This window comes from Hyperolius riggenbachi, chromosome 4, assembly GCF_040937935.1.
Source record: "Hyperolius riggenbachi isolate aHypRig1 chromosome 4, aHypRig1.pri, whole genome shotgun sequence".
Lineage (NCBI taxonomy): Eukaryota > Metazoa > Chordata > Amphibia > Anura > Hyperoliidae > Hyperolius > Hyperolius riggenbachi.
In genome coordinates this window covers 363,927,931-363,946,490 of record NC_090649.1, presented here as the reverse complement: position 1 = coordinate 363,946,490, position 18,560 = coordinate 363,927,931, and the positions used below count along the sequence as shown (strand labels likewise).

At 44.4% G+C, this 18,560-nt stretch overlaps 1 protein-coding gene across 1 annotated transcript in view; it reads left to right on the top strand.

The window, feature by feature from the left end:
• The window catches only part of MTHFD1L (methylenetetrahydrofolate dehydrogenase (NADP+ dependent) 1 like), a 466,799-nt gene that overhangs the window by 107,346 nt on the left and 340,893 nt on the right, over nt 1-18,560 (top strand). Inside the window, exon 15 of the mRNA XM_068279548.1 lies at nt 10,626-10,694. Coding sequence (XP_068135649.1) covers nt 10,626-10,694 — 69 coding nt within the window. The remainder of the gene's footprint in view (nt 1-10,625; nt 10,695-18,560) is intronic.

Sequence of the window (18,560 nt, the reverse complement as noted above, 5' to 3'; positions counted from 1 at the left end):
GAACAGCGGTTGAAAAACGCTGCCTTAACAGGCCAATCCCCATTAGCATCCGCACAGGATGCGCTCTCAGCTATACTTTGTGTAGCTGAGAGCTGCTTTGGGGGCAACGTGTGTGGTGGCGGCAGCTGGTGGAGATCTTCAATCAACTTAAGAAGATCGCATGATTAGAGGATATTGGCATGGACCTTTTCCGAGGATATTGGCGTGGGAACATTTTTTAAAGGGACAGGTAAGTATTTCTGGTTAATTAAGAACATTAAAGGACTTTTCTCGTAGTTGTGTTTTTTTTTTTCATTTAACCCTTTATGGAAATGGGTAAGGGGTACTTTGTACCCCTATACTCATTTCTCCTAGGAGGGGGGTGGGCATCCGGGGTCCCCTTCTTAAAGGGGACTCCCAGATGCCACCATGAACCCCCCGGGAGTCATTGCCCCCACCTCCTCCTGAGGCACCGGAGGTGGAAAAGAGCCCCTTGTCTATGGATTGGACAAGGGGGGGGGGGGGGGGGAGGGGAAGGCTTGGCCGCCCCTCTCCCCTGGAGCCCCCCATACCAAGGACCATGTGGGCTGGTATAGTTCAGGATGCAAAGCCCCAGTCGGCCGGGGCTCCGCATTCTGGCTATCCCAGCCTGCATGGGGGACAAGGGGTTAAAGAGGCTGGGGAGGGGGGACCCCACAAACATTTTTTTTCTTCAGATTTCCAACATTCAGCACATAAAAAAAAAAATTGTATTTATTATTTTTTTTCAAATATTGTTTCCCGCTGTCTTTTTAACATATCCTGCAAATTTGGTGTTGCTAGGATGTAAGGGCCCTTTGCTATTAACCAGCTTAGCGGTAATCACGAGCTAAGCTCGTCCATGACTGCCGTGCTGGATTTCTCAGACCCTGGTGGGAAGATTTTCACACATTTTTCTTCAAGCACGCAGCTAGCACTTTGCTAGCTGCGTGTTTGTACTGAACGCCGCCGATGCGCCACTACCCGCTGCGTAACAGGTCCGTCCCCCCTCCCCCCCGGGACATCGTGCGCAGCCTGGCCTATCCACTCCAGGCAGCGCTAAGGGGTGGATCGGGACTCTCTCCGACACCATGACACAGGGAAGCCAAACAGGAAATCCCGTTCTGAACCCGGAGGCGATCGGAAGGGGTGGGGGGATGTCGCTGTACAGCGGCTATCATGTAGGCTAGCTACATGATTTAAAAAAAAAATAATTAAAAAATAGTGCTGCGCAGCCACCCTGGCACATTTTATAGAATGCCAGGTTGGTTAACTGATAAAGTCGGTGGGAATTGTTTCCCTAAGAACTGTCATTTACGCGTTTAAATGTATACCATTTTCCTTTGAAATTTTAAAATCGATTTTCTCAAAAAGTATAAGGTCCTTTTGGAAAAAAAAAAAATCCTATTGTTCTCACTGTTCTTCTTAACAGTCCCATGCAAATTTGGTGTTTCTGGCGTTTAAGGGGGATTTGCTATTAACCGATAAAATCGGCAGCGGTATGCACACAATCCGCGCGGAGCATGCTACACCTGCGCAGCACTATTACGCAGGTGCAGAATCGTCCTGCCTGTGGAAGCATAATTAGGCAAATTAGTATTTTGACCACATCATCCTCTTTATGCATGTTGTCTTACTCCAAGCTGTATTGGCTCTGAAGCCTACTATCAATTAAGCATATTAGGTGATGTGCATCTCTGTAATGAGAAGGGGTGTGGTCTAATGACATCAACACCCTATATCAGGTGTGCATAATTATTAGGCAACTTCCTTTCCTTTGGCAAAATGGGTTAAAAGAAGGACTTGACAGGCTCAGAAAAGTCAAAAATACTGAGATATCTTGCAGAGGGATGCAGCACTCTTAAAATTGCAAAGCTTCTGAAGCGTGATCATCAAACAATCAAGCGTTTCATTCAAAATAGTCAACAGGGTTGCAAGAAGCGTGTGGAAAAACCAAGGCGCAAAATAACTGCCCATGAACTGAGAAAAGTCAAGCGTGCAGATGCCAAGATGCCACTTGGGCCATATTTCAGAGCTGCAACATCACTGGAGTGCCCAAAAGCACAAGGTGTGCAATACTCAGAGACATGGCCAAGGTAAGAAAGGCGGAAAGACGACCACCACTGAAAAAGACACACAAGCTGAAACGTCAAGACTGGGTCAAGAAATATCTCAAGACTGATTTTTCTAAGGTTTTATGGACTGATGAAATGAGAGTGAGTCTTGATGGGCCAGATGGACTGATGAAATGAGAGTGAGTCTTGATGGGCCAGATGGATGGGCCTGGCTGGATTGGTAAAGGGCAAGAGAGCTCCAGTCCGACTCAGACACCAGCAAGGTGGAGGTGGAGTACTGGTTTGGGCTGGTATTATCAAAGATGAGCTTGTGGGGCCTTTTCGGGTTGAGGATGGAGTCAAGCTCAACTCCCAGTCCTACTGCCAGTTTCTGGAAGACACCTTCTTCAAGCAGTGGTACAGGAAGAAGTCTGCATCCTTCAAGAAAAACATGATTTTCATGCAGGACAATGCTCCATCACACGCGTCCAAGTACTCCACAGCGTGGCTGGCAAAAAAAGGGTATAAAAGAAGAAAAACTAATGACATGGCCTCCTTGTTCACCTGATCTGAACCCCATTGAGAACCTGTGGTCCATCATAAAATGTGAGATTTACAAGGAGGGAAAACAGTACACCTCTCTAAACAGTGTCTGGGAGGCTGTGGTTGCTGCTGCACGCAATGTTGATGGTGAACAGATCAAAACACTGACAGAATCCATGGATGGCAGGCTTTTGAGTGTCCTTGCAAAGAAAGGTGGCTATATGATTTTGTTTTTGTTTTGTTTTTGAATATCAGAAATGTATATTTGTGAATGTTGAGATGTTATATTGGTTTCACTGGTAAAAATAAATAATTGAAATGGGTATATATTTGTTTTTTGTTAAGTTGCCTAATAATTATGCACAGTAATAGTCACCTGCACACACAGATATCCCCCTAAAATAGCTAAATCTAAAAACAAACTAAAAACTACTTTCAAAAATATTCAGCTTTGATATTAATGAGTTTTTTGGGTTCATTGAGAACATGGTTGTTGTTCAATAATAAAATTATTCCTCAAAAATACAACTTGCCTAATACTTCTGCACTCCCTGTATATACTGTTCAGTCACAATCAGACATGTATATCTGACTTTAAAAATACCGTGGCTGCTTTATTGAAGCAGCACAAGTAACTGATTTTGATTGGTTTATTTCATTTTTGTGGACTAAGCACAGCTATTACTGTATATAGAAATTGTTTATGATGGCTATTATCTGAGAAATAAAACATTTTATCATATTTTATATTTTAATTACAGTTTAAATTCATCAGGAGTCGGAGTCAGTGCATTTTTTCCCGACTCCAGGCACCCAAAATTGACTCTGACTCTGACTCCACGACTCCGATTCCACAGCCCTGGTAATTTCTCCTCACTCACTGTCCGCTCTGTGCCATTTTGTTTGCCCATCTTTCTTAGGCTACGTTTCCATTTGTGCGGCGGCATGCGTCTTGCGAGACGCGATGCCGGCACAACTGCTGCCTCTCGCAGCCGAATCCCTCTAGTCGCGCTATGCACGGCTATGGGATTCGGACAGCTACGGACGAAATTATGCTGCAGGGCCTCAGATTTTTCCTCGGCCACGAATTTGGATGGCTCTCATAGACTTCTGTAGGCTGCTGTAATCCATCCGAATTCGTGGGCGGGGAATCGGCCGGGATTCGCAGCAGTGGAAACCCGGCCTTACTGCATGGCAACAGAATAAAACGATCTGGAGGCTAGTGACATGTCTGTAAAGCCTCGGCCCCCACCGTTGCCCAAGGGATCGAGTCCCAATCCCTCTTGGGCATCAGTGCTCTTGTATGTGTATGAGGTATAACATCTGCAGAAGTTGAAATGGAGGCTTCGGTTGCTTGGGCAAGGCACTTGTTTAAGGCGTGTACACATGCCGGATTCCAGTAAACGACGGATCGTCAGACCCGCCCACGGGGCGGCCGTTCTAGCGACAGTTTCCCTGTGTGTACAGTCTGTCGACAGGCTGATGAGGCTGGTTTTGACAGATCAACTCAACGGATTCAACCCGTCGTTTGAATAAATCAGGTGTGTGTATGCGCTTTTAAACTGGATCAAAGCTCCCTTTAACATCCTGTGACACTAAATCTATGTACACACACTAGATAAAACTCGGCCGAGGTGCTAGAGCGTCCGCCGTTGCTAGGAATATGGAGTCTATTTATTTCCTTTTAAACACCAATTGCCTGGCAGCCTTGCTGATCTATTTGGCCACAGTAGTGTCTGAATCACACCAAAAACAAGCCTGCAGCTAATTTTGTCACATTTGACAAAAAGGGTTATTAGGATAGCCAGACAACTGGTATTGCATTGCTTAAATGGAGGAAAATGGCAACCTCCATATCCTTCTTGCTTCAGTTGTCTACCAGAGGCATAAATTACTTTTCTCCTATGTTGCTGTCCCTTGCAGTAAGTAGTAGAAATCTGACATTACCGACATATTTTGGGTTATTCCATCTCTTCATGGGGGATTATCAGCATGGCCATTATTCTTTATAAAGAGATTCCCTGAAAATGATTAAAGAGAACCCGAGGTGGGTTTGAAGAATGTTATCTGCATACTGAGGCTGGATCTGCCTATACAGCCCAGCCTCTGTTGGTCTTCCAAACCCCCCTAAGGTCCCCCTGCACTCTGAAATCAGACATAAAACACAGCAGCGCTGTGCTGGCTGTGTTTACATCTGTAGTGTCAGTCTCGGCTGCTCCCCCCGCCTCCTGCAGAGCTCCGATCCCTGCCCCCCTCCTTTCCCTCTAATCAGTGGGGAGGAAGGCGGGGACCAGATTTCTGCAGGAGGTGGGGAGAGCAGCAGGATGACAATATAGAGAAAAACACAGCCCGCTGCGTCACGCTGTGTGTCGACAGCGAGGCTGTGATTTATGAGGGATTGCAGAGTGCAGGGGGACCTTAGGGGGGGTTTGGGAGACCAACAGAGGCTGGGCTGTATAGGCAGATCCAGCCTCTGTATGCAGATCACATTCTTCAAACCGACCTTGGATTCTCTTTAATACAAAGATGCTGGCCAGCCTCCCTGCTTGCTGCAAACTATTTTGGCAATTGGACGGAGCAACTGCCGTTCACAAAGTGCTTTTAAAAATAAAGAAAACCCTGAGAACCGCCCTATGAGAAGATGGGCTAGTCCAAAATCTGTCGGAAATGTCAGATTTCTACTACTTACTGTAAGTGACAGCAACATAGGAGGAAAGTAATTTATGGCTCATTTTACTCTGGAAGAAATGTACTTCTTATTTGTATGTGTTTTAAATTTTAAATTTTCGCGACAGTTCCTCTTTTAAAGGAGTGAGCGTTTTCCGGCGTGATTCAGACAAAAAGACCAGCAGGGCTGCCAGGCAATTGTTATTGCTTAAAAATAAATCAATGTGGCAGCCTCCATATACCTCATAGTTCATTTGTAATTTTAAGGACAACTGACCTGAGAGTGATTTATTTCATTTAAACAATACCAGTTGTCTGGCAGTCCTGCTTATCTTTCATGCATCAGTAGTGTCTGAATCACACATCTGAAACGTGCATGCAGCAAATGCAGTCAAACTTAAGTCAAATGTCTGATCTGCGTTCTTGATCTGGGTATATGACTAAATGTATTAGAGGCAGAGGATCAGCAGGACAGCCAGGCAATGTGCATTGTAAACAAGTTTAGCAGCCTACATATTCCTCTCAGGTCTGTTGTCCTTAAAGAGAATCTGTAACGAAAAAACAACCCCTTTGGGGTGTTTTGGGAGGGTGAAGCCTCTGGATCTTAATGAGGCTTCGGATATTGCCGAGCCCAATTGGGGAAAGCAGTTACTGCGCTGGACCCAGGAAGGTAAATATTTTCATAGCAGCTGTTCAGAGGCTGCCAGCGCTGGATCCCAGATGGTGAAGAGGACAGGGAAGCCTCATTAGGATCCAGAGGCTTCACCCTCCCAAAGGTAAGTATCCCCCAGGGGGTGTTGTTCGTTACAGATTCTCTTTAAACAGAAGTAAGTTGCCCTTTAACCGCTTCTGGACAATGGTAATTGTAATGTATGCTCTTTTTGTAGCTGCTTATTCCTTCCAGGGCATAGATTTCAATTAATGTGCTCGGATGGACCTGCCAATCGCGCCGCTCTCCCATTGCCTCAGGCCCCCACGCTCTGCCATTGCTATGACGGCAGAGCTCTGGGAGCTGTTCAGGAGCTGATTTCCTTGGTTACTCACCCCATGATCTCTGTGAGCCAATCTCATTAATTATTATTATTTAGTAGGTATATAGCTCCAACATCTTCCGCAGCGCTGTACAGAGTATATTGTCTTGCCACTAACTGTCCCTCAGAGGAGCTCACAATCTAATCCCTACCTTAGTCATATGTGTATGTATGTATGTATCATGAAGTGTATGCATTTTAGTCTAGGGCCAATGTAGAGGGAAGCCAATTAACTTATCTGTATGTTTTTGCACAGTACTGAGTCGTGCGAGGCTGCAAAGAAGCAGCAGGCAGCTGGGTAATTAACCCCCCTCTCCAGCTGCACACCTGAGGCAATTAAAGTCTCATTAGAATCATGAATTTGAGTAGCTAGCTACTCGTAATTACTCGTGAGCACATCCCTGATCGCTGAATTTGGTAATATTCTACTAGTGGCAATCCCATGCGCACTTTCTTTTTCCAGGTGCCTTTTTTTTATGTATGCCAGCGCAAAACCTCACTGTTTCTGCATAACACTGCGTTTTGCCTGCTGCCGCCAATCACAAAAGCATGACTGTCGTGTGCAATTCTTAGCTCAGTAGACTAACCTCTAATGCTTTCATCCCTCTTCTCCAAAACCTTGTAACCAAGCAGCTCGGGGTGACCCAAAACCACGAGGAAAGTATAGGGGACTTAAAGAGCCTGAAAAGCCCTCTTACTAAAAAGCAATGCTTGGAGTGATGTGCCCTCATAAAACAGAAGGAATTTGCGATAATTCAGCTTTAAGTGAACATCTGTGGTTACCCACAATGCAATGCAACTGAATATGTAAATCATCTCTTTTTGCCCCTGAAGCCAGGCTAGCATCCAAAACCTTGTTTCTCTGTCCAGGCTTTGTGCTAATTTTAGTTGCCTGAGTATCCATGTTTATGGATTTTTTTCCCACTTTGGCTTTTACAGATTATCTGTGTATGGAAGCTAATTATTGTTAGCATTTACCTTCACAGGTAGCTATAATTTTAGGCAATTTCTTTTTCGGAATTCTTGAATATAGATCAGCCATGGTCAGTATACTCCTTAGTAAAAAAAAAAAAAACTGTCATGTGGAGTTTGAGTTTGTAAGTATGTATATATATATATATATATATATATAGAGAGAGAGAGAGAGAGAGAGAGAGAGAGAGTTAGAGAGTTAGAGAGATATAAAGATATAGATATATATATATATATATATAGATATAGATATAGATATATAGATATATATAGATAGATATATAGATAGATATATAGATAGATATATATAGATATATATATATATATATAGATATATAATATAGATCGTACTAAATGTTAACACATGTACACATTTTCAGCAGCTGGGATTTTCTGAACATAAAATTAAACTGTACGGTAATTCAGAAAGTAAGGTGGAATTTCGAAACCCATCCAACAATTGCTTTAGGCAGAGATTACCCTTTACTCCCATTTGGGCTACTGGTACACTTCTAGTTTCCTCAAAGGATGATGAACGTGCTCTTGTTTGCTGATCCTGCTCCATTACTCAGACAACATTAATTGATGAAATAGACAAGTTCTAGTGATGATCTGTCTGTATGACCAGCATTTCATCAGACTCTCATGACTAGTAGGCTTGAAAAGGGGATGCTCCTCTGTGTTCTCCCCAGGATTTTTTCCCAGCCGGGTGGCACGAAGAAGGAGCCGGGGAGGGTGCGAGGGGGGAATGCAGGACCAGGACTCTGCTTACAGCATATGATGAGGAGGCAAGCCGATGACAGTTGGGTGCTCACCAAAATTAGCTGGGTGAAGCACCTGTCTTAAAGAGCCTGGGAAGAACACTGAATATGGGTGTTTCATTTCATACTGGGGTGATTATTGCATTTAGAGTGGTTAAAGGACAACTGAAGTAAGAAGAATACAGAGGCTGACACATTTATTTCCTTTTATACAATACTAGTTGCCTGTCAGTCCTGCTGATTTATTTGGCTGCAGTAGTGTCTGAATCACACCAGAAACAAACCTGCAGCTAATCTTGTCAGATCTGACAATGTCGAAAACACCTGATCTGCTGCATGCTTGTTCAGGGGCTATGCCTAAAAGTATTAGAGACAAGGGCTCAGCAGGATAGCCAGGCAATTAGTATTGCTTAAAAGGAAATAAATATGACAGCCTCCATATCACTCTGACTTCAGTTGTCCTTTAAACTAAGGAAGTGTTTGGGCAGCATGGTTGCATATGGGCAGCACAGTGGTGTAGTGAATAGCACACTTGCCTTGCAGAGCTGGGTCGTTGGTTCAAATCCCAGCTAGGGCACAATCTGCAGGTGTTTGCATGTTCTCTCCGTGTCTGTGTGGGTTTCCTCCCACATCCCAAAACATACAGATGATTGGCTTCCCCCTAAATTTGCCCTACACATACATACACTACATCATACATACATAGACATGTGTCTATGGTAGGGATTAGAGTGTGAGCCCTTCTGAGGGACAGTTATGTGACAAGACAATATACTCTGTACAGCGCTGCGGAAGATGATGGCGCTATACTAAATAATATTATGGGGGTTGAGTCAGACAGCATTCAGCAGCAGCCTACATCCCCAGAAAGTCACCTTGTCTAAATTGCAGCTGACTGCAATCATTGTTTGTTTGTTTTATCAGGTCACCTAGCTGAAATTGAAAGCTCCCTGCATTCTCACAAGTCCGGATTTACTGGGTGAGAAGAGTCTGGCTGTAGCTTCAGGCTCTCTCCCCAGCACTAGTGTGCCTGCCTGCATGTGCATCCGGCCGAATTCTGTTGTCTGAACGTGCTGCCTATTACATGGTCCCAGCCCCTCCAACATGCACAGCCAATCACAGTATCACCAGGAAGCGTGAGGTCACACAGGCAGAGGGAGCGCTCCTGCAGTGTACAGTGTCCGTTTTGTGAGAGAGCTGGACAGCGCTGATTGCCAGCAGGCTATGGAGTGTTACTGTCTGCAGTTTAAAGTTTATAGCTCAGACTTTTGTCAGGCGGACGGGGTTTTAAAATGCCCGGGTGGCCCGCCCACCTAATTAGTTCTGGGGAGAACACTGCTCCTAGCCATGTTGATTTCTTTCTGCTGTAAGGTACTATTTAAACATGGAAGACACTGTTCATTCCCAGGATTTTTCAGAGGCTACTGCAGCAAACTTCTCCTTTTCTGTTCTGTGTGCCTGTTTTATGCCCCCTTGTACCTCTTGTGTCCTTCTGTGTCCCACTTGTGTCCACCTCTATGACCCTTTGTGTTCCTGTGTCCTCTGCATGGGCACAGTACAGGTCATCCCCGTTGGAGGTTTGTATTGGCAGGCGTTCACAAGTCAGGAACTCCCTGCATTTGGGCTATAAGATGCAGTGACTTTTTTCCCACTTTTGGTGGAAAAAAGTAAGTCTTATAGTCTTAAAAATACATTAATCCATACTTAAAAAGTGTAATGCCTTGTACACACCATGCAATATCCCATCAAATGGACGGGTTGAATCGTTTATTTCTGACAGGCCTGATCTTATTTCCGATTGTTATACTGATCAATTTTGTATAAGTGATCCGAAAGTCAAACCGAAAAAAAATCGTAAATCAGAATGGACCTTTTGGAAATAATCAATTCAGCCCATATATCTGATGGGAAATTGCATGGTGTGTTGCAGGCATAAAGCACAAATGTATCCATTCTTCTCAGATTTTATGAAATTTGATGGTACACATTTTGTTGTGAAATATTTTGTAAAGTGGCAGCCCTATTCACTGAATGGATCCATTTTTGAAGGGATTGGAACTTCTTTACAATTCTATTAAAGCCAAATTACACGGTTTGATATGTCAAAATCTGCATTTTTTTAAAATATTTTGTTATATGAGCAAGCTCTTTGATTCCCATAAAACCACCCTAGAGGTCAGTAAATCTGGCACCTCCACAACATCAGCAATAATTTTCCTTACTCCTGACCAGAATGCATGTAGATCAGCATAATGCCAGAATATATGAATAAATGTTCCAGGGAGTAAACCAAACAGGGAGAGTCATATGAACGCCGGGCCATTGACCAGATAAGTTTGAGCAGATTTAGAACTTTCCTAGAGTACCAGACATCTTAATCAGTATGATTTAAATTCTGTAGATTCTTTAAATACTACCCAGGTTGACCATGCTGACTCGATAGATACTGGTCTCTCTTGTGCTGAGATGTTAGTATATATTCATCCAGTCTGGCAATGTTATCCAAAGTTCTTATTTAATGGAGGTATTTTTCTGACACAAGACAGGCTGCCATATGGCTTTTCTATCATTGATAATACATTTTGTTTCATATCTCCCAGGGAATAACTGGAGCCTTAGCTGTGCTGATGAAGGACGCAATAAAGCCAAATTTAATGCAAACATTGGAGGTAAGTGAAATACAGCTGATCTTTATCAGAGAGTGCTAGAGAAGACTGTACTGTAATACAAATACAAATGAGTTAGCGCTGCCGTTTTCTGCTTATTTTTTTTTTTTGCTTACTTTGGAGAATGAACCACTGAAAAATATGATGTCAACATCTTAGTGAGAAATGGGGAACTGGTAGATGGTTCAGAGAGGAGTGTACTTAGTGCACACTTTTAAACTATTTTTGCATACAACACCTCTCCTCAAATAAATCAGATAAAATGAACTTGGGGTCCTGGATTACAGGCCAAAAGTGGCCGCAAATGTCAATACTTTAGAGACAGTGCTGCCTGCTCTCTACCCAACCGGTTTCGCTCCACTGGTGTCATCTTGAGGCTTAGAGAGCAGACAGCCAGCCTGTGCTTTTATAACTTATTAGCTGGCTGCTAAAATCCCTGTTTAAGAGGCTACTTGATGTTTGTCTGTGTTTGGTTGACTCTGCCTATTTTGTGTGTGCGTCCCTCTCTGTTTTATAAGCATGTCCCAGCAATGTTTGTTATGGCTTTGCTATCAGAAACTGTCATTTAGAGTGCTCGATTCTTAACATTTGCAGTGAGAAACTATAAAAAGAAACACAGCCTAGTTTTAAGTAGTATTAGGATTATACATACCGTATATATGTTTTTTATCATGTAAAATGTCACTTCAGTAGAGTGGGAACATGATTCTCAGCGTTGGAGGCAGATATTACAAACTGCCCTCTCCCTAGTATAATAGTCAAATGCGGAACAGGTAAAAACGGCGCATAGCACCGAGAGTGTTAAAATGGAGCCGCATTGACTTATATAATATAACGCTATACACTTATAACTCTACACTTACACTTAAGTATGGGGTGCCCCAGGGCTCAATCCTCTCTCCCCTGCTTTTCACGATTTACATGCTACCGTTGGGAAAACTAATCCAAAAACATGGCCTGACATACCACTGCTATGCAGACGACACCCAACTATATCTTTCCTTCAAGCCTGGTGTGACAGACCCAACTCTAACTATAAACGCCTGCTTACGTGAACTACAGCAATGGATGAATGACAACTGGCTGAAACTAAATGCAGACAAAACTGAAGTCCTTCTGATTGGAGGGCAGAGCATGATAACAAAACAACTTAACTTGCAGTCTTCACCACTGGGAATAGGAGGCACGGATCTACGCAGCTCTGATCATGTGCGTAGCCTGGGAGTTCTAATTGATGGGGATTTAAACTTCAGAACTCAAATCTCTGCGGTGGTGAAATCATCCTATTTTCACCTGAAGAACATTGCAAAAATCAAGCACCTCATACCCCCAGAAGATCTGCCAACCTTAGTCCACGCCTTCATCACATCCCGACTGGACTACTGCAATGCTCTCTACACTGGCCTTCCAAAAAAGGTCTTGTACCGCCTACAGCTGATACAGAATACTGCTGCCAGACTGCTAACCAACCAACCCCGTCACTGCCACATAATGCCAGTCCTGCATTCCCTTCACTGGCTACCTATAGAATGGAGGGTCCTATTCAAGATCGGCCTACATTTAAATCCCTGAATAATCTAGGCCCTGGATACTTGAAAGATATGTTACAGCTGCGTAGCAATCCTCGCATTCTCAGATCCACAGGTTCTAATAATCTAGTCATACCCAGAGTCCACTTGGAAACTTTTGGTCCCAGAGCCTTCTGTCATGCTGCCCCTATGTTTTGGAACTCCTTACCTCAACAGATCAGGACAGCCCCATCCCTGGATGTGTTTAAATCCAGACTGAAAACCCACCTGTTCAGTCTGGCATTTGCAGAAATATAACTTTTGTTGTGTGAATACTTCATCCTACTAACTACTGAATCTGAGAGAGCCTAAGCGCTTTGAGTCCTATGGGAGAAAAGCGCTATAGAAATGTTATTGTATTGTATTGTATTATAACGCTAAATAGCGTTATAAGCAGGACTGTGAAGTCAGAGTTGGAGCAATTTTGGGTACCTGGAGTTGGTGGTTTTATAAACTGAGGAATTGGGAGTCAGTCGGATGATTTTTGTACCAAATCCATCGCCCTGGTAAGTATTAGACTAAGGAGTCGGAGTCGAGGAGTCAGACTCCGACTCCAAGTATGCAAAATGGCTCAGAGTCGGTGGTTTCATAAACTGAGGAGTCAGAGTTGGAGTCGGATGAATTTTGTACCAATTCCGCAGCCCCGGTTATAAGGGCTAAACAATGGCGCCTGCAGGGGGGCTAGAGTTAAGGCAGCAGGGTCGGGGGGGGGGGGGGGAGGCAGTGGGATACTGGTGCTAAGGAAGCGGGGTTTGGGGGGAGAGGCAGTGGGATATTGGTGTTAGGCAGCGGGGTGAAGGTAGGATGTGTGCATATGCATACATTACCTTGTCATAGCCGGCGATAGCTCCTTCACTTCCTTAGTTAGTTTGCTGTAGTTCTGCATCCAGCTTATTTACCATGTCCCCACATGGTGATTGGCTGGATGCAGAACTACAGAAAACTAGCTGAGGAAGTGAAGGAGCGATCGCCGGCCGGGACAAGGTAATCTATGCATATGCACACATCCTATCTCCACCCCACACTTGTCTGCGATTCCAATTCTTTATTTCAGGACATATTCATGAATGCACACATAGATGAAAGCATCATATAGCTGACATGTTTCGAGCTACGCTAGCTCTTAATTATAGCTGGTTTAACAATGGCAAACTCCGCATATATAGGTAAACACCTAGACACCAACCCCCATATGCTCCACCCAGAACAGGTGCGGGGTAATGTTGAGTAGGGTAAGTCACCTCCCACCTAAATGGTGGTAAATACACATATACAATACGAACATTGTAAAAAAGGGTACTATATTAGAAATTAAAAACATAAAAATCATAAAATTTACTAAGGAGCACATAAAAAAGAAGAAAGTTACATCAACAAAGGGTACCTTTTTTCATTGTGCAAGGACGAAGATAAAGTTGGCAACGGGAAAAGAGGGGGAAAGGAAAAGGGGGGGGGACGAGAAATCATGGGATCATACCACAATAAGCTAGGTTATAAGTGCCAAGTCCCACCTGGCATTCATGCCCTCGGGGGGACCTGGTGCCCAGCCTGTGTATCGACATGGCCTCCCTCCTTAATAACCTTTTATAAAGATCACCCCCTCTCCTTGCCGGTGTGACCCTCTCAATCCCTTGAAAGACAAAACCAGTCATGTTCCCACCATGTGAATCCATAAAATGTTTCGCCACATTTGAAATATTTGTGGTAGCCCATCCTGCCCCAGAAAGTGTTCCGCCACTCTCTGTCTCAATGGCCTCGTGGAACAAGCCACATATTGCAGAGAACAAATAGTGCAACTTATAAGATAAACCACATGTTTGCTACCGCAGTTAATACACTGCTTGATGCCAAACTGACAGCCATTAGAGACCGAGACAGCCACTTTGGTTTTCTGATGTACATGACAATATCTACATGTACGGACACCAAATCTATAAGACCCCATGACTGACAGCCACATATCCGAATTAGTATCGGAGCTACAGTATATAGGCTGAGTGAAAGAATTTGACCCAAAGTTGGAGCCCTTCTGCTAGAGAACCTCACACCATTCTTCACAACTGCTGCAAGGTCAGCATCCGCCTCTAAGACTGGAAGGTATTTGGCAATAATATCGGTCACCTGTCTATACTCCACATAAAAAGTAGTTATGAAAGTGTTTCTGTAATGTTCCTGATCACAGTTTTCATTTGTTTCCAGCAGTTCAGATCGAGATCTATTTAGAGCTCTTGACCTTCCTCATCTAATTGACCAAACTGGATATTCCCTAGCCCGCAAACGTTCCTCAACAGTGTTCAGCTCCCTGGGTAGGTCTACCTCCTCAGAGCAGTTCCTTCTGGCCCTTGTAAATTCACCGACTGGAATGCCTCGTATCATGTGGGCCTAATGACAACTATCCGCTCTGAGAGTGGCATTGCCACTGCATGCCTTTCTATAAGTGCTGGTGCAGATAACCCCACTATCCAAGTCACCCCTCAGTATGATATCAAAGTAGCTAATTGAAATCCCATCAACCGAATGGGTGAACTGGAGGTTCAAGTCGTTTTGATTAAAGTAATCCACTAAGCACCCTGCATTAGCAATGCCACCCTCCCAGATTATCAAGAGGTTGTCTATGTACCTCCCATACCACACAACCTCCTCCAGTAGACGGCAGGCTCCCTCAAAAACACGGCACTCCTCCCACCACCCCATAAATAAATTAGCAACGGATGGTGAGAATTTAGCACCCTCTGGAGGAAAAACCTGCCGCCAAACATGAAGTAGTTGTGGGCTAGGAGGTACTCGACAGTCACGAGAATGAAAGTCTGGAGATCGACTGAGAAATCTGAATACCTGGTAAGGTGGGAATTAAGTGCCTTAAAGAGAATCTGTACTCTAAAATTCTTACAATAAAAAGCATACCATTCTATTCATTATGTTCTCCTGGGCCCCTCTGTGCTATTTCTGCCTCTCCCTGCTGCAATCCTGGCTTGTAATTGCCATTTTTATCCAGTGTTTACAAACAAAAGACATAGCAAGTGATACGCTGAGAAGAGCTGAGTGTGTGAGTCATACGGAGTGTTCAGGGGGCCTGGAGAGGGTGTGTATAGCTTCTAGCCAATCACAAGCAGCACAGCACATTCCACACATTCCAGCCTCAGCCTGACAGAGCCAACAGAGGAGAGAAGATTAGATCATAATAGAGATAATAATGCCACTGTGCAAATAGGAAAGGCTGCAGTTAGACAGAGCACATTAGAACAGGTATAGGAACTTATAGGATAGAAGAAATAAGGATGAACATTTTGTTACAGAGTCTCTTTATGTGCCAGGTGATATGGAATGCATGAGTACAGGGATTTGACATCCACTGTAACCTATGAATAGCCAACATCCCATTTCATGCCCTCCATGCTGCCCAACAGATGTTTTGTGTCTAACAAATCCCGGGAGACGCTTCACCAGTGGCTGTAGCAAGGAATCCACCCAAGACCCCAGGCGTTCTCCCAGAGATCCAATACCAGCCACTATGGGTCTACCCTCTGGGGGAAAACCTGTTTTGTGCATCTTGGGCAGATGATGGAAAATGGGAACAATAGGAAGTTTTACCCCCAAATAGTCCATAAGTCTTGGCTCAATAACTCCCAGACTCAGCCCATAAGATAAGAGACTATGGCCCATATGCAATTCACTTTTTCACCTAAGTTTTCTCCTAGGAGATAATTTTTAATCTTCAATTTAAAACAACTTTTTAGCACTTTGCAATGGGAAAAAGTAGGTAAAACGTTGCTGTAAAAATATTTTGAGTATTTGTTTACTGGCTGGTGGCTTAAAAGGCATTTTAAAGAGATCCCGAGGTGGGTTTGAAGAATGTTATCTGCATACTGAGGCTGGATCTGCCTATACAGCCCAGCCTCTGTTGGTCTCCCAAACCCCCCTAAGGTCCCCCTGCACTCTGCAATCAGACATAAATCATTGTCGAGACATCTGTAGTGTCAGTCTCGACTGCTCCCCCGCCTCCTGCAGAGCTCCGGTCCCTGCCCCCCTCCCTTCCCTCTAATCAGCGGGGGGGGGGGGGGGAGGGAGGCAGACGGGGACCAGAGTTCTGCAGGAGGTGGGAAGAGCAGCAGGCTGACACTATAGAGAAAAACACAGCCCGCTGCGATACGCTGTGTGTTGACAGCGAGGCTGTGATTTATGAGGGATTTCAGAGTGCAGGGGGACCTTAGGGGGGTTTGGGAGACCAACAGAGGCAAATCCAGCCTCAGTATGCAGATCACATTCTTCAAACTGACCTCGGGTTCTCTTTAAGTTGTAAAAATATCATCTTGAAGAAAAAAACAGGTGAAAAAGTGAATTGCATATGGCCCTATGTAGTTTTTTTTGGAATTTAGGGGTAGGGTCCACATCTAGACTCTTGATAGGTGTCTGTCGTTCAGCTGTCTCAGGGCCTTATCCCGGTATGCCCCACTATCCAGAACCACCACCCCTTATCCGCATTGCGTATCACTATATCCTTATTGTTTTGTAAATCCCTAAGGGCACAGAGCTCTGCGGAGGCAAGATTAGGTGGAACAGCACGGGACGATCTCTCTGTAAGTGACAGCAGGTCCCTCTCAACCAATTCTTGAAAAGTGTCGACTTGTGCCGATCTGGCAGCAACAGGGTAGAAGTTGGGGTTTTTCACTTGGACCGGCTTGACATCATCTAAGGTGATAAGGCCCACACTGTCAAATGATAGTGTGTCCAGCATCCATCTGGATCGGGTATCCTTAAAATCACCAATATCAGGAATGCCGGTCATTTGTGAAGTTCCCCCCTTATACTCTGTCCCCCCAAAATGTTTTCTTAAAGGGAAGGTCCAAGCAAAAAAAAAAAAATGAGTTTCACTTACCTGGGGCTTCTACCAGCCCCATGTAGCCATCCTGTGCCCTCGTAGTCACTCACTGCTGCTCCAGTCCCCCGCTGGGAGCTTTCTGACCTCGGAGGTCAGGGCCGAATTGCGTACATTTTTACACATTCCCGCTAGTGCAGGAACATTAACGCATACATTTTTACGCGTTAGTGGTGCAACGCGTAAATTTTTGTTCCTGCACTAGCTGGAATGTGTAAAAATGTATGCAATGTGGCCCTGACCTCCGAGGTCAGAAAGCTGCCAGCGGGGGACTGGAGCAGCAGTGAGTGACTACAAGGGCACAGGATGGCTACATGGGGCTGGTAGAAGCCCCAGGTAAGTAAAACTCATTTTTTTTTTTTGCTTGAACCTTCCCTTTAAGAGGATAGACCTGACAAAATGATTTACATCAAGTAGTGTCCCAAAAACATCGAAATGATGGGTTGGTGAAAAAGACAAGCCTTTAGAAAGAACGTTTATTCGGTTTCTTTAAGATCATAACTGGACAAATTAACGACATTATTATTATTAACATTGTCGGCTACCTCTGATGGACAGGCCAACCGACATGTTCTACGATTCTTTACTCCTGCCCTTCTTGTCCTTTTCCTTTCCTGGCCTTCCTTTCCTGATATTTTTTCTTTTGATAGTACGAGGGCTGTCCCTGTGAGTTTTCTGGGGGCATGTCCCCCCCCCCCCCCAATGCACCCTGCACTGATGATGAATCCTCTGAATGGGCGGGCAATGACACAATGGTCTCTGGGGAACTGAAACTAACCCTTCTCCTATTTCGGCGTATATCTCATGAGCGTGACCTCTGTTGGTGAGACCCTGGAGACTTTGGTGCACTCTCCCACCGTCCCCATTCATATACCACCTTTCTATCATAATCGTCAACATCTCTCATGTATTTGGAATGCTTCATGTCAGTGATCATAATCTCTAACTTCATTATGTTGTCTAGCATTTTCTTGTTCAAATCATCATTAATATCAACATTATAAGACATAGGCAGCAGGGGTGGAGATAGGATGTGTGCATATGCATAGATTACCTTGTCCCGGCCGGCGATCGCTCCTTCACTTCCTCAGTTAGTTTTCTGTAGGTCTGCATCCAGCCAATCACCATGTGGGGACATGGTGATTAGCTGGATGCAGAACTACAGCAAACGAACTGAGGAAGTGAAGGAGATATCACCAGCTATGACAAGGTAATGTATGCATATGCACACATCCTACCTTCACCCCGCTGCCTTAACATCAGTGTCCTGCTGCCTCCCTTCCCAACCCCTGCTGCCTTAACACCATGTCTCGCTGCCTCCCCCCAACACCTGCAGCCTAATTAACAGTACATGAAAATGGTACACCATTCCACTGATAAATGTATCATAAAACGCTATTTACCGTTTTCATGTATTAACCTCTT